At 53.6% G+C, this 16,145-nt stretch overlaps 1 protein-coding gene across 7 annotated transcripts in view; it reads left to right on the top strand.

Moving 5' to 3' along the window:
* Nucleotides 1-15,678, top strand: part of Lingo1 (leucine rich repeat and Ig domain containing 1) — a 185,020-nt gene extending 169,342 nt beyond the window's left edge. For all 7 annotated transcript variants that reach the window (XM_036192325.1, XM_036192328.1, XM_036192326.1 and 4 more), the window contains one exon: nt 12,799-15,678. In XM_036192325.1, the coding sequence (XP_036048218.1) occupies nt 12,811-14,655 (1,845 nt within the window). In that variant the 5' untranslated portion in view covers nt 12,799-12,810 and the 3' untranslated portion in view covers nt 14,656-15,678. The remainder of the gene's footprint in view (nt 1-12,798) is intronic.
* Nucleotides 15,679-16,145: the final 467 nt, after the last annotated feature.

The following is a 16,145-nucleotide window of genomic DNA, read 5'->3' as shown; positions in this document are numbered from 1 at the left end:
CCCTAGCTGAAGTGTGAGATGGCCTCGGGTGGGCTCCGTCAAGACTGTAAATGAGGCTTTGGGGAACAGCCACTACGGGTGGGTGTGTGCTGAGGCTTGATGCTCTGTGAGTGGAGAGGTCCTGTAAGACTGAAAGGACTTATAGAGAGACTGCTTTACCTATCACGATTCTCTTGGATCCTGGGGAGTCATCTCTCCTGTCCCTGTCTCTAAACATACATTTCTCACACTAAAGGGTAACTATCCTCCTCCTCCCCCTCCAGAATGGGCTGTTGCTTAGCAAAAAAAAAAAAAAAAAAAAAAAAAAAAAAAGTTGAGCAGGACCTGAATTTGTGACAGCTCAGCTGAGCCACTGTTAGGAGCCTGTGAAAATAGAAGGCTGGCCCTGTGGGCTAGGATCTTGTCTGGCTTTTCTGTGTGTGACTTTACACCCCCAAGTTTGCCTCCCAGAACATGACTGCTGATGCTATTTTGTCTGTCTCTACCAGTTCTTCCCTCATTTGCCTGTACTGTCCCTTGGCTTGGTCTAGCATCCCCCCCTTAAAAGGCTCTCTCCTTCCAGAAGCCTCCCCTGGCTGCTGTAAGTACCCACGGTTCTAAGAAACCACATTGATTTACACATGATGGCACACCAGCCCATTCATTCATGCATTTATTCTGTGCATCCTGATGAGCTGCTTGCTCGCCTCCTGGCTAGACCCTATTGATTACCTTGAATACCTAGGCAAACCTCTGGGCATGGGAAAGACATCAAGAGGCCCTAGGACCTCTTGGTAAGGGCAACCTGGAGGGGACATGGAGTTGTTAGCTGCAGGGATGGGTAGGGCTAGATATGCACTAAAGATGTCCCAGGTAGAGACTGGAGAAAAAGCCCAGGCAGAGTACTCAAGAAGAGGGATGGTTCTCTGTGGGAGCTGATGGAGTCAGGCTCTTAGGAGAAGAGGGTGCCTGGAGATTTTGCTGAGACACAGGAAGCAGGGGTTTCTAGAGTGAGAGGAGGCTGTCTGAAGAAAGCTTTGAGAAGGCAGGGTCATTTCCAAACACATTTGAGGCATTCTTGATTCTGACCTTTATTTATGTGAATGAATGGGTAAGTGAATATCCTTGAGTGCTTCGGTCCAATTGCGCTTCTGCCGGAGTGTTCGGCTTCTCCAGTGTGAGAGCGGGCTCTGCAGCCAGAGGCCTGGTTCAAGCTTCAGCTCCACCACCGCCTCTGTGCTGTGACTTTGGGTAACCAGCTCAATGTCTCTGGGCCTCCATGTCCTTTCCCGTAAAGTGGAGTTAACTGTGCTATCTCCCTCAGTGGACATAGTGGCAGTTAAATATAGGAACACATGCAAAGCACTCAGAATGGTGCGGAGTGCACAGTGAGTGCATGGTGAGTGCTAGCTACTCACAGTTCATATCAGTGATGTGCTTCCAGTGTTCTCCTTGGAGGTGGTGCCAAGATTTGGTTTTACAGCTGAGAGAAACAATCAGAAGGGTGAGTGACCTGTCCAAAGCCCCCATCTTGCAGGCACGAGTTCACTCTAACATGCATGCTCTCCTCTGACCATGGGTGGCGGCTGTTCTCACTGGTCCAGGCCTAGCCTATTTACTTGTTGATCCATGCATTTGTATAAATAACAGTAGTACTTGCCAGGGCATGGTGACACACGCCTGTAATCCCAGCACTTGGGAGGCAGAGGCAGGTGGATCTCTGAGTTGAAGGCCAGCCTGCTCTATATAGTAAATTCCATGCCAATCAAGGCTATCCAGTGACATACACAAAAATAATAAATAAGACAAAATAACACCAATAGTAGTAGTGCTCACGATAGCATAACGAACACGTGATCCAACTCTCCAGCTTCAACATTCGGCCTTTGCCTCTTCTGGTGTGCTTCTCTCCTCCTCATCCTCAGCTCCTTTTTCTGAGGCAGTTGCCTCTCTACACTATGTATTTAAATTTCTCTTGCCTCTTGTGTTTCGTGCTGAGGGTGTAGTTTAGTGGTGGGATACTGGCCTAGCATTCATGAAGTCCTGGGTTCAGTACCCAGGACCAAAAGAAAATAATATATTTAGCTATATAAGAACTGTGGTGTTTAGTTATTTTTAAGTCTATATAAAATATAAATGGCGGGCAGTCCTCTGGAATTGGCTTTTTCATTCATTATCATATTCTTGCAAATGATAGTGGATATTCAACACCCATTCATTTTTCTCTGATGGATTTGGTTGTCACTTGAATGTAGCACAGGAGATTCCTGGCCCGCCTGTTGATGAGCATTTGGGTTGTTTCTCTTTCTGGCTCTTACAGATAGTGCTGCCACCAACCCCCTCATCCTGTCTCCTGAGGCAGTGTGGGAAGTGCCCTGAACTGTTGGGCTACAGGGCATGTTCATGTTTGGCTTTCCTAGGAACTGTGCCAAAGTGTTTTCCAAATTGGTTGGACCACTTTATGCCTCTCCTGCAGGGGATGAGTGCTCCCATCATCCCCCCATCCCCAGACAACTCCATGCTATCTATTGGCTGTCTTGATTTTTCTTGATTGAATGAGTGTAAACTGGGATTTCATTATAGCCTTGATTTGCATTTCTGGGATTCAAGGTTTGTGCTGTGTGAAGGGGGTTTGAGACAGGCAACATCCAGTGTGGGATGGATGCTCACTAAACTCAGTTTCCCCTGAAATGGGGATATTGTGGGTAAACATTCTGAGCTCAGGCTTGGGCAGGAGTGGTAGGAGGGGAAGTCCCCAAGGACATGGAAGGGAAGGCAGAGCAAATATGACTTACGTCCCGGTGCAGCAAGAAGAAGAAGAAACAATTCTGGGCGCACCAGTTGCTCTGGGTCCACTTCCAGATGGGAAAGGGCTGTCCTGGCTCAGGACTACAGGAAGCCTGTACTCCATTATTTTAACACCCTCTCCCTGCTCAGCTCTCTGAAGCTCCCCTTCCTGCACCTTGGCATTGACATGAAGCCTGGCACTGGTGAGTGCTCAGCAAGAATGTGGTGGCCAACTGCTGGATGAAACACATGTGTGCTCTATCCTCTGGCATTCACAACTTCCTGGGGACCCTCTCCAATTGCTCTTGTCCAAGCAACGAATGAAGGGTGACCAAGCAAGATGGCTCCTGGGCATCCAAGGGTCCCTAAACCACAAGGCCTACCAGAGGGGCTAAGAAGCCAGGCCCTGCCAGCCTGGTGTACCCGCAATTGATTTCACCCCCCTTCCCCGCCCAGGCCTGGGCCCCTGGAGCTGGTTAGAGACAAGCGCCAGGGCTGGCGGAATAATTATGCCTATTTCATGTGACACCCAAATTGATTGCCGCCAGGGTGACATTACCAGGGCATTGTTCCTCATCTCCAACCTCTTATTACATGTTATTAGGGTGTGTGGTGTGTGTGTGTGTTTTTCTATTTTTTTTTTTCCATTTCGGGGAATTAATCTCTCCCTGCCACCTCCTCTGCTCTCTCTGCAGAGAATCACTCTCGGCCTGGGAAGGGGGCAGGGCCTGGCCAGCATCCTTTTTCTGTTTGGTCCTGGGCAGGCCTGCAGCTACAGCTGGGGGCCTGCCTATCTCTAGTCCCTTGGCTTGGATCCAAGATGTGGACATCTTAGAGCTGAGGGAGGCTGCTGAGATATAGCTCCCAGAAAGGCCTCTGCTTGCAAGCCTCCCAGTACAGGCTGTTCACAGTGGGTCCTGATGGGTCTCCCACCTCCTTTTGTCTGGTTCTACCCACGGGTCTTGGCTCTGCTCAGCCATGGACACTTGATACCTTCAGCCTTGACACAGTTCTTGGAGATTTGTAAGGTTCACTCTCTTCACCATATGTGGGGTTGTGCAAGGGCAGCTTTGTGGTCATCCTGCTGTGCCTGAGCAGAGGCTCTATCAGCTCCATGGCATGAGCTCAGTTTACCATGTTGGAAGAATGGGCTTTTGCAAGGGACTGACCAGGACTCAGTTGAACAGAGAGTGACCAGCCAGTATCAGGAAAAGGGTAGTGTTTTCATTAATGGCTTGTCTAACCATGACATAAATAACTCACCAGACCTTGATTTATGATGTATCAGGGGCTTATTTTCCCTCTTTGTGAAGAACAAATATCCCAAACCATCACACATCCGATGACCTAGCCCACCATGAGTTGTATGCCGCACTGGAATGGCAGAGAAGGTAATGCGGGTGGGCCTTCCTAGGCCCAGCCTGAGGTACTGCGGGCCATGAGCAGCCCCCGGTTCTCTTAGACCTTATTCCTCATCTGTATGATGGTCTCTAAGATGTAATTCATTTGGATTCAGACTGGCCCCGCCTCCGTCTCCTCATCAGTTCAGTGGGGTTGATACGCTGAGCGCCAGTGGGGCCATGGTGCTTAGTATGTGTTCAGCATAAACTCCTTTCCTCTTCGTGAGCTCTCTGTGCCCAGCATGGCGAGGGCAGCATGGTCTTTCAGCCTCATTGCCAAGGAAGATATTATGATCTCAAGGGGTAAGAACACTTCAGGATCTTAGAGGTCTCTAAAAGAGTGGTCAGGACAGGCTGGGGTATAACCAACCCCAGCTCTGCCCCTTGTTGCTGGATGACTTTTGGCCAATGGTACACCTTCTCTGTGCTTCAGTCCTCTGATTAGGAGAACAGGGGTGATTATTCCAGCCTCCTCGCTGAGTGTGAAGATGACCCTGGTCGCCTGGCTGTGTGAGCGCCGCTTTGCTCTGTCCGTCCGTATGTTTTATAAAGCGCTGTGGAGAGGAAGGCAGGGTTTAGATTCTCCAGAGTTCCTACCATGCTGTGACCTTGAACAGAGTCACAGGAACTCTTTGTGTGGTCCTTTCCCTTTCTTCTCTTTTCTTTTTTCTTTTGTTATTTTTATTTTTATTTTTTTTTTTTTGAGACAAGATCTCTATATATAGTCCTGTTTGGCCTAGAACTATGTAGAACAATCTGGCCTCAAACTCAGAGAGATCCCCCTGTCTCTGCCTCCTGAGTGCTGGGATTAAAGGCGTGTGTCATCACACCTGATTGTTTCCAATTTTTTACCCACAAAACAGTTGTAAATGACTCCACCTGCCTTAGTGGGTAGCTGTGGTTTCCACAGGAGCTTGATGCCAGGCGCCCTCTTGAAGGGTTCCCAGCCACCATCGCCCTGTTGGTCAAATGCCACATAACCCCAATACCTACTACTAGCCCAATTGCTCCTGTCCCCTCTACTTTAGCCTGCTCAGCTCTGTAGTCTATGGCTATCCCTCTGAAGCCCAAGGCCTGGGGCTCCCCAGGTGGTGGTTGGCTGGAGTACCTGGGAGAGGCCCTAGGAGTGAGCAGATGGGACATGACTACCCCTGCCTGAAGAGGATGGGGTGGGGGCTTTCAGAGGTACCTTTCTGTCCCTGAGAGCCTGGATTGGCATCACAGCTCAGAAGAAGGGTCATAAGGGGGGTGTGGGATCTGGGTTTCTGGCCTTCCCACCACCGCTTCACATAGGCCCTTGCCATCATCTCGTCACCCAAGGGACGGCTGCCATTCAAGGAAGGAGGTGCTGTCTTCTCAGGCAGGTCCAAGGAACAGCTTCCATTCAAGGAAGGGGGTGCTGTCTTCTCAGGCAGGTCCAAGGGACAGCTTCCATTCAAGGAAGGGGGTGCTGTCTTCTCAGGCAGGTCCAAGGGACAGCTTCCATTCAAGGAAGGAGGTGCTGTCTTCTCAGGCAGGTCCAAGGAACAGCTTCCATTCAAGGAAGGGGGTGCTGTCTTCTCAGGCAGGTCCAAGGGACAGCTTCCATTCAAGGAAGGGGGTGCTGTCTTCTCAGGCAGGTCCAAGGAACAGCTTCCATTCAAGGAAGGAGGTGCTGTCTACGCAGGCAGACCCCGCAGATGACCTTGCAAAGTGAGTGTAAAGCTCCAGAAGTGGTCCCATCCTCCCCCAGGATCACACAGCAGGGTAAGGTGCCCTGGCTGGGATCCAGGATAAGGCCCAGGAGCCCTTTGTCACCATAGCAGACTTTCTCTGGGCCCTGCCCAATCCCTGCTCCTCTCTAAGTTGGGCCACTTCTAGGGGGCAGAGCCTATATATAGAAGCCTTTAAACACTAAGATGCTTTGACAATTAAAATTCATAATTTATCCCTCAGATGGCCTGAGGTTGTGGGCTGGCCGGAAGGCTGGCAGCTCCTGAGATGAGCTATGCTTGGGTCGGGTGGGCAGGGTCTCCCTCCCTTGCACTCAGGGGCCAGGTGCTTGACCAGGGCGACCCAGGGAGTTTAGGACAGCCAGGGTGGCTGGAGGCTGGCCCAACCTCACTTGTCCTAAAAGGCTGATAGGTAAGTAGCCCAGTTGGTGCCCTTCAGCCAGCCTTAGCCCACAGGCCAGGTAAGAACACTTGGGAGGAGATGGGATTTCCCAGTGTACCAAAGAGACAGGGCTGGTGGCATCAAGCCAGGTGCTCACCCACAAACACATGGGTGGTCTCTCTGTGTCATGTATGTACTGGGGTTTTCTCTCTGTGTGTCACATACACACTCACACTGATTCTTTCTCTGTCACATATACACACATTGATGCTCTCTAGCATCCTCCCTGCCCCCTCACCTGTACACACACACACACACACACACACACACACACACACACACACACCCTGGGAACCTAGCAACTCTTTGCCAGAACCAAGAGCAAGAGGGAAATAAAGAATTATGCACAACAAAGGACATGACCTCAATTTTCTTCCAGGTTGATTCTTCTCTCCCCTTGGGTGGGAGAGGGTAGAGCTAGAGGCAAGTGCCAGCCAGGAGGGGACACACTGGGCTGTTCCAGCCTGCAAAGATGGCACTGCTCCTGCAGCTCAGCCTGGTTGCTGACCCTCCTGTCCAGGTCCCTCCCCTGTGCCAGGTGACCTGCTCCTGGGCTTTTAGCCTAGCTCTGCAAGACTAACACTACATACCCCATTAGCGGCTCCTTCCTTAAACCATTATCAGCCATTCACACCTCAGCAGGGATGAGTCAGGACAGCCAGAATGGAGTGTCTTGAAGGAGCTCAGGGACTGGGCCAGGATTTGGGGCAGGAGAAAAAAAGCCTGTGGGAGTCCTGCATGCTTTCAGCCTGACCTGGCTGCAAGCCACCTCCTCCTTCCTACCCTTGCCTCCTCCCCTCTTCTCAACTACCAGAATCCCCTCTTGAGCCTCGACTAGGAGGACAGGGTTTAATCCTGTCTAATGTTTCAGGGGCTATCCCTGCAGTCCTGTAACTGGTTGAGGTGGGAAAGGCTAGGGATGCAGAGGTGACCGAAATCCAGCTCAGCATTTCAATTCTGGGAGCCAAAGAGAAGGAGGGAGCACTAGCAGCAGTGCTCCAGAGAAGCCCCACACGAGGGGAGGAGCACCCACGCCCTCCTTAGGTGGTGAGGGCTGGGCAGACCTGGGTGGAGGGAGGAACCAGCAGGTAGCTGTGGGGTGTCTGTAGAAGGGCACCATACCACTCAGCCACTTGGTCCTAGCTGCCAGTGAACAGGTATGTACGTGTAGCTGGTGCTATAATGCTACAACATGGACCCAGCAACTCTGAGGCTGGAGACAAAGAAAGGCCCCCAGCAAGGCAGCGACTGGGAGCAGGTCTCCAGGTGAGAAGCCCAGACCGCCGGGCACCTGTTCTTTGGTGACCTGAGTCCTCTCACTTTTGTTAGTCTGTCTGCCCTCCTGAAGATGGTTAGCTGATCAAACCCACTGGAAGGGTGGTGGTGAGAAACGAGGTAGCTTACAGGCCCCAGTCTTACAGCTAAATGCCGCACACTGTGAGGTAGGAGCCAGCCAGCGGGACTAGCATGCGGGCTCTGGCCCCATCTACTTCTGAATTTTTTTTGAGGGGTTTCACCATTTCACCCAGGCTGGCCTGGAACCCACAGAGCTATCCACCTGCCCCTGCCTCTGGAGTGCTGGGATTAAAGGCACCAAGCCTGGGCCTCTCCCTGATTTTTGCCACTTCCCTGTCCCTGTGCCTCTCTCACCCACCCCTGCTTCTCTTTCTGCCTCTTCACCCCGCTTTTTCGCTTGCCTCCTCATCCTGTGAAACCCCATGTACCTCTGTTCCATCAGCTTCCCCTCTTGCTCTTGCACAGGGTCCTTTATGGACATCGAGGCTGGGCCTGAGCACTGTGGGGATTCCCTAGCCAGCCTGTTCTGCCACAGGCCCAGCTGTGGGAACAGTGGGCTTCAAGGCCTCGGGTCACGGGCCTTGTTCCCAGAGAGGAAGCATCCAGGCCACCTACCAGCAAAAGAATCTCAAAGCTTTGTTGCTCAGAGGGCCGGGGCCCAGCCTCATAGAGCAGAGACTCTGTGCAAAAGTCATTCTTTTGAGTCCAGATAAGGGCGTGGGGTCACAGGAAGCCAAGTGGACCATCACTGAACACATGCCAGGTACCCCATCTACTGCAAGGGCTAAACACGCACGCACCAGGCAGCTGGCTCTCCCAAGACTCACCAGAGTGACAGAGCCATGCTGCCTCCTGGCTTTGTGGCTTTGTGTTGTCACAAGGGAGTTCCCTTGCTGGACCTCGATTTCTCAACTGTAAAATGAGTGAGAAGTGCCTGTTGAGAACCCTGTCTCTCCAGGGTCTCTGAGACAGTGTGTAAAGCTCCACCCATACAGCCTATAGCAGGGTCTCTCCAGTGTTGGTCTCTCCCTTTTCTGAACAGGCTTCTAACTGGCTTGTGGGCCTGGCTCAGAGCTGTACCCAGGTACCACCAGATGATGCTAATGCTGCGTATGGGACAACATGACCCCAGCATGTTGTCCCCGCATGAGCAATCCCACACCCTATCCTTCGCCATGAGTTGCCCTCTCCACCAGAGTCCCCATGTGACTCTCCAGTTGGGAGAGCTGAGCAGCCCAGGGACACCCACACCTGGATCCTCCCAGTCCTGATGAAACTTTAGCTCAGGTCTTCAGCCCCCTCCCTGTGCCCAGCCAAGGATGTTTGACTGTTAGTGTCCATCCCTGGAAGACTCTGAAACCCAGTGTCTGTTCAGTGAGGGACACAGGCCAGGAAGAGCAGGCATTGCCCAGGGCACCCAACAGGCTGGTGCAGAGAACTGCAAAGGGCCAGCATCAGGTAGCACTGTCTGAGCCAGGCCATGTCTGCCCTGAGACACAAGGAAAGGTGTGGTTGGTGGCTGGCAACCCACCCATCCCTACTGCAGACAGTTCAGAACCTCATCTTGATCTACACTGGTGGCTCAGCTGCCTCCCCAGCCCTGCTTTGGGGAGGGCTCAGATCGCTACAGGGTCTGGGCATCATGCCCTGGGCACTACTATCCCCTGTCTGCCACCTGCCTTTCTTTGATGGCTTTTTTCTTTGTATTTAGTGTTCCAATTTTGAATTCTTGCCCTCATGAGAAGCCCTTCAGGGGGGCAAGGATCCGAATTAAAACACTGATTAAAAAGCATAAAGCACCCTAGGAGCAGCCCTAGACCGCCAGAGCCCTGCTGATGAATTACATTGCCCACTTAGCAGCCCCAGTGACCCTCTCAGACATGACCTCCCAACATGTTATACTGACAAGGACCCTGTGGGGGTGAGTCTAGGAGCCTATACCCAACATGCTCTGCTGTCTGTTATGCTGGTATGGACAGGCATCCTGGCCTCCAAGGCCTTAGTTTCCCTATCTTTCAGGACAGGCAGTCATCTGTAAAAGGCAGAGAACAATGGGCTGGGGAGGGAGCTCAGTCTGTAAAACACTTGCCACGTAAACATGAGGGCCTGAGTTCAAATCTCCAGCACTCACGTAAATGTACGGTGATGGGTGCTGGGAAGGTAGAGACAAGGATCTCCAGAGCTTGTAGGTCAGCCAGTCTAGCTGAACTGGTGAGCTCCAGACCAGTTAGAGGCGTTGTGTCAAAAGCTATGGTAAAAAGTGATTTAAAAGGAAGCCATCTGATGTTGACCTCTGACCTCCAAATGCATGTGCACATCTATGAACATGCTCTCTCTGTCTCTGTCTGTCTGTCTCTCTCTCTCTTACACACACACACACACACACACACACACACACACACACACACACACTCGTGTGCTCACACATTAGGAGAAGAACAAGGCAATACAGAGGATGTGTACACAGGAGCTCTCCTAACCTCGTGGTGCATAGCGGCCAACGCTCTGTGGCAGACTGCCTGGCTTGGGGGTAGCAGCTCTACAGAGCAAGGCTGCCCAGCTTTTCCACCAATAGTTTTAAATACTGCAGGTTTCACTGTTCAGTAGGCCTGCACCAAGGGCAGCCTGGGCAGAGGGGTTCCCACTACCTGTAACAACTCTCTCTGGATCACATGCTGCCTCCCACAGAACGTTCACCTGCCTGTGTTCTTGAGCACCTCACTATGGTGGATGACAGTGGCGGTGTGACCCAGCGTTGACATATATCATGTGGTGGCTGGAGAGCGTGTTTCCCTCTTTGTTTGGCTGCCAGGATGCTCTCCTCTATTCTTTTTGTTTGTTTGTTTGGTTTTTGTTTTTCGAGACAGGGTTTCTCTGTGTAGCTTTGCGCCTGTCCTGGAACTCACTTGGTAGCTCAGGCTGGCCTCGAACTCAGAGCTCCACCTGCCTCTGCCTCCCAAGTGCTGGGATTAAAGACGTGTGCCGCCGCTGCCGCCGCCACCGCCTATCTTCTTTAGAGCATTGTGGCATTGTCCCCACCCTTCCTTCTTGTCATCCTCTTGCTCCTTAACTTTTCCCTCAGTTGGTCCAACTGTCATTCGGAAGGAGGTGAGCCACTCAGCCATTACATGCCACTGCTAGGAAGAATCGAGTGTGTCTGTGCTGTAGCAAGTGATGGCGTCTGAGTGACTTGGGAAGGACTTGGTGGGGGAGGTGGTCTTTGGGGTAGAAGGATGGAAAGGCAGCTGGGACGGTTCTCCAAAAGGAGGCGGCTTAGAGGCAGGGTGTGCAGTGGGGACACCTGTGTGGCTCTGGGGGGTGGATGTTGTCCACACAGGTGCTGTGCTCGTGTGCAAGAAGGGTTTGCCAACATCTCGGGGTCCTTATTCCTCACTTCTCTCTTCTTCAGCCCCCTCTGGCAGCTCCCAGGCTAGCCCAGGCCTAAGACGGGTGCTAAAAGTCCTATTCACCTCTTGAAGTCCCTGCCCTCACACCCACACCAGCCCCAGCTGCTGGCCCAATTACTTATTGATCGCCTGTCAGGATGTTTGCTTTTCTGGTGGGTCACTGGAGCGTGTGTGACTGTGGAAAATGGTCCTGCGGGGGCAGGGTAGGGAGATGCTCAGGTAGAAGAATCTGGAGAGAGAATGAGGGGGAGTTATGGGGAGGGTGACAAAACCCTTGGGGATAACAAAACTGTGCGGATTCCATAACACGTCAGTGACACCATGAGTTCTCTCTGGTTAATCAGTCACTTAGTCGATCAACAACCAGGAAATACCTGTCAGTTCTTGAAGGCCAGTAGAGCATTTGAAAGTGCATGGAGCCAGAGCCTCTGGTCCAAATTGGCCCCTGCTACTGGTTGAGTGGCAGTCTCAGCCTCTTGGAGCCTCAGTGGCCTTACTAGTTGACACGGATGACAAACATGCATGACATCTATGACAAATTGTGGCTTGAAGGCAGAGGCTGTGTCAAGAGGGTGGGGAAGAGCCCAAACTAGGCACAGACAGGACTCACAAGCCTGGCTTCCCAGCCTGGCAGTAAGGTCACAGGGCCATGGGTGCAGGGCTGGATTGCAGTGGTACAGCCCCCTCGGGCCAGAGGCCAGGGTGCTGAGCACAGCAGAGGACTGCAGAGAACCACTGCTTTGCTGCATCTCGGAAGACCTCTTGGCTCCTTCCAACCCCATCTCCAGGCCAGTTCCTGCAGAGGGAGTTGGAGGCGAGGCAAGCAGCACCAGAGCCATGCAGGGCTCACTGCACCTGCAACCCCGGCAGGCTCCTCACCCCGCCCGTCTTTCCGTCACTCCCGCCAAGTTCAGCATGTCTTTGGACCCAGCTTAACCAGCCTTGCTCAGTGCTCCAGTGTGGACAGGCACCTGTGAGACTGCCTATCCTTATCATGGAGGCCAGACCAGTAACTGGAGGAGCCTGGTGGTGGGAACCCAGAGAGGCACATGGATAGGACTTCTTAAGGGGGAATCCTTTGTCTTGGGAATCAGTTAAGTCTTCTCAGGCTTAGCTGGGTCTTCAAAACAGAGTTTCTGCAGTCTAGAGAAGCGACATTCTAGGAAGAATGGCATGGTAAGGCCAGGATGCAGGAAACCCTCATGTCCTGGGTTGAATAGCTAATCTGATCAAGGTCCTTGCAGAAGAGGTAGTCCAGGGCTCACAGGACCCACAGGACCCCAAGTGAGATCTTCAGGTGCAGAGGCTTCCTGGCTGGGTCCTGGCTTCTGGATGGTGCCCCATCCTGGAGTAAATTTGGTACCTTCTATGGGTACCCGGGGTTTGTAGGCCACCCAGGACTCAGCGGCAAAGATGGGTAGAACATATGGTGTCTGCCAGGGTAGAGTACCCAGCAGCCTCAGGAGTCCTTGCCCTGTGGGCTGGGTCCAGTTGTGTTCTCCTTCCCCTGCAGGACTATTCCCAGAAACCCGGCCTTGAGCCCTCTGAGCCTCTGTGAATCTGGGTGGCTCACCAAGCCTGGCTTTATCGCTGATGAGGCTCTGGGTGAGTTGAGACTCAGGACATGCTTGGAGTAAACTGTCTGTGAAACCCTAAAGGAGATGGCACTGCCCTTCCTCTGCAACCTTTCCATCTGGGATGGGCATGAGGTGGAGGTCTAGCCACGCACTGCCTGCTTACTGCTGCGTCTCTCCTGTGCTTGCTTTCCGCTGCAGGTGAGCGAGAGGATGCTGGTGGGGGGTGTGAGAAGCATGCCCAGCCCCCTCCTGGCCTGCTGGCAGCCCATCCTCCTGCTGGTACTGGGCTCTGCCCTGTCAGGCTCTGCCACAGGCTGCCCGCCCCGCTGCGAGTGCTCAGCGCAGGACCGAGCAGTGCTTTGCCACCGAAAGCGCTTAGTGGTGGTGCCCGAGGGCATCCCCACCGAGACTCGCCTGCTGGACCTGGGCAAAAACCGCATCAAGACGCTCAACCAGGACGAGTTCGCCAGCTTCCCACACCTGGAGGAGCTGGAGCTCAATGAGAACATCGTGAGCGCCGTGGAGCCAGGCGCCTTCAACAACCTCTTCAACCTGCGGACACTGGGGCTGCGCAGCAACCGCCTGAAGCTCATCCCGCTGGGTGTCTTCACCGGCCTCAGCAACCTGACCAAGCTGGACATCAGTGAGAACAAGATTGTCATCCTGCTGGACTACATGTTCCAAGACCTATACAACCTCAAGTCACTGGAGGTCGGTGACAACGACCTCGTCTACATCTCCCATCGAGCCTTCAGCGGCCTCAACAGCCTGGAGCAGCTGACTCTGGAGAAATGCAATCTGACCTCCATCCCCACCGAGGCACTTTCCCACCTTCATGGCCTCATCGTCCTGCGGCTGCGACATCTCAACATCAATGCCATCAGGGACTATTCCTTCAAGAGGCTGTACCGCCTCAAGGTCTTGGAGATCTCCCACTGGCCCTACCTGGATACCATGACCCCCAACTGCCTCTACGGCCTCAACCTGACATCCCTGTCCATCACACACTGCAACCTGACCGCCGTGCCCTATCTGGCCGTTCGCCATCTGGTGTATCTCCGCTTCCTCAATCTTTCCTACAACCCCATCGGTACCATCGAAGGCTCCATGCTGCATGAGCTTCTGCGGTTGCAGGAGATCCAGCTGGTGGGTGGGCAGCTGGCCGTGGTGGAGCCCTATGCCTTTCGTGGGCTCAACTACCTACGTGTGCTCAATGTCTCTGGCAACCAGCTGACCACCCTGGAGGAGTCAGCCTTCCACTCAGTGGGCAACTTGGAGACACTCATCCTGGACTCCAACCCACTGGCTTGTGACTGCCGGCTACTGTGGGTGTTCCGGCGCCGCTGGCGGCTCAACTTCAACAGGCAGCAACCCACCTGCGCCACACCCGAGTTCGTCCAGGGCAAGGAATTCAAGGACTTCCCAGATGTACTCCTGCCCAACTACTTCACCTGCCGCAGGGCCCACATCCGGGACCGCAAGGCACAGCAGGTGTTTGTAGACGAGGGCCACACGGTGCAGTTTGTGTGCCGAGCAGATGGCGACCCGCCACCAGCCATCCTTTGGCTGTCACCCCGCAAGCACTTGGTCTCAGCTAAGAGCAATGGGCGGCTCACAGTCTTCCCTGATGGCACGCTGGAGGTGCGCTACGCCCAGGTACAGGACAACGGCACGTACCTGTGCATCGCGGCCAATGCCGGCGGCAACGACTCCATGCCCGCCCACCTGCATGTGCGCAGCTACTCGCCCGACTGGCCCCATCAGCCCAACAAGACGTTCGCCTTCATCTCCAACCAGCCAGGCGAGGGAGAGGCCAACAGCACCCGTGCCACCGTGCCTTTCCCCTTCGACATCAAGACGCTCATCATCGCCACCACCATGGGCTTCATCTCCTTCCTAGGTGTTGTCCTCTTCTGCCTGGTGCTGCTGTTTCTCTGGAGCCGGGGCAAAGGCAACACAAAGCACAACATCGAAATTGAGTATGTGCCCCGGAAATCGGACGCAGGCATCAGCTCAGCTGACGCACCCCGCAAGTTCAACATGAAGATGATATGAGGAAGGGGCGGGGTTGGGGCCCAGGAACCCCCAGGGGAACACTGGGCAGGGAAGGAGCGGGGCTGCTGCCCACTCACTCCCAGGCCTTCCCACCTCCTCCCTGCCCTCCTCACCCACTCTCCCCCTCCCTCCACACGCCCCTGCTGCCTCGCCAGCCCTCACCGCCTGCCCTCCTTCTACCAGGACTTCAGAAGGCCAGGCCTGAGGACCCCACCTGCACAGGGGCGAGAGTTGACAGACGAATCCAAAGCCGATGAACCGACACACGGCAGAGTCAATAATTCAATTAAAAAAAAAAAGTTACAAACTTCCTCTGTAACTTGGGTTTCAATAATTATGGATTTTTATGAAAACTTGAAATAATAAAAAGAAAAAAACTATTTCCTATAGCTAGTCGGAATGCAAACTTTTGACGTCCTGATGGCCCCGGGGCCTTCTTCCAACTCAGTTTCTTGTTTTCTCTTTCTCCTCCTCTTCCTCCTTTCTCTTCTCTTCCCCTGTGGGGAGGGATCACTCAGGAAAACAGGGAAGGAGATTCCAGCCCCACCCTCTGGCCCACTCTGCTAGGCACCATTTGGAGCCATGGGTGGCAGCCCAGCTCCAGGGCCCAGCTCTAGCTTTCTGCAGGAAGTAAGGGAGGGGACAGGACTGCCCGGTGTGGGTAGGGCTTGTCTGCTGGCTGCCCCGCAGCACTGCCAAGGGGAGGTGGGGGCCAGGCTTGGGTGTGGCTTAAACTGGGACCAGCTGGGGTCCTCCTGGGGGAACAGCACAGTCAGTGGAAAGAGTCAGGAGCCAGAGGCAGGCCCGAGTCTTCTCCTCTGGTCCCAGCTCTGCTGCTCACTGTTATGTGACTCAAGCTGGTCACTGGCCCTCCCTGGGCCTCAGTCTCCACATCTGTACAAATGGGAACATTATCCCTGCCCTGCCTACCTCACAGGGCTGTTGTGAGGAATTGATGAGATGATGTATGTGAAACACTTTGTAATCTGTAAAGCGCTGTGCACATGTGTGTGGGTGACTGCTCTCTTATGGTCATTGTTCTCTCACTGTGGGATGGGATCCCTTATGGGATCATGGCTGGGGAAGGGGGGCAGCTCTTGGGGCTCCCATAGGCTCCTCCTAGGACACTGGCTGGGCTGGAGAGTCAGGGTTCTAGCTCCATAGCGTATGGTAGATTCTTCTACCTCTGTCCAGGAGGCCCCCTAGACAGAAGCCAGCTTTGGCCTGGACATATACCGATATTGGGAGCGCCATCTCTCTCCAAGTCTTATATCCACAACTATTTACTCACTATCCGCTACTTCCTGTGTAGAGCCCTCAGGGTAGGAGGCCATTCTGGGGCAGTCTGGAGACAGCCTGCCACCCAGCTCTATCAATCCTTCCACTAGGCCATGCTCGGAGCCTATCCTGGGCTTGGCAGGGGTCTCTTGGATTTGGGTCTGGGACCAAGCTGCCCATGAGCTGACCAGGAGAGCCAGACAATAACCTCC

The sequence above is a fragment of the Onychomys torridus genome, chromosome 7 (assembly GCF_903995425.1).
Source record: "Onychomys torridus chromosome 7, mOncTor1.1, whole genome shotgun sequence".
NCBI classification, from domain to species: Eukaryota; Metazoa; Chordata; class Mammalia; order Rodentia; family Cricetidae; genus Onychomys; species Onychomys torridus.
The sequence above is the reverse complement of the archived record's forward strand: the minus strand, read 5'-3'. Positions and strand labels throughout refer to the sequence as shown.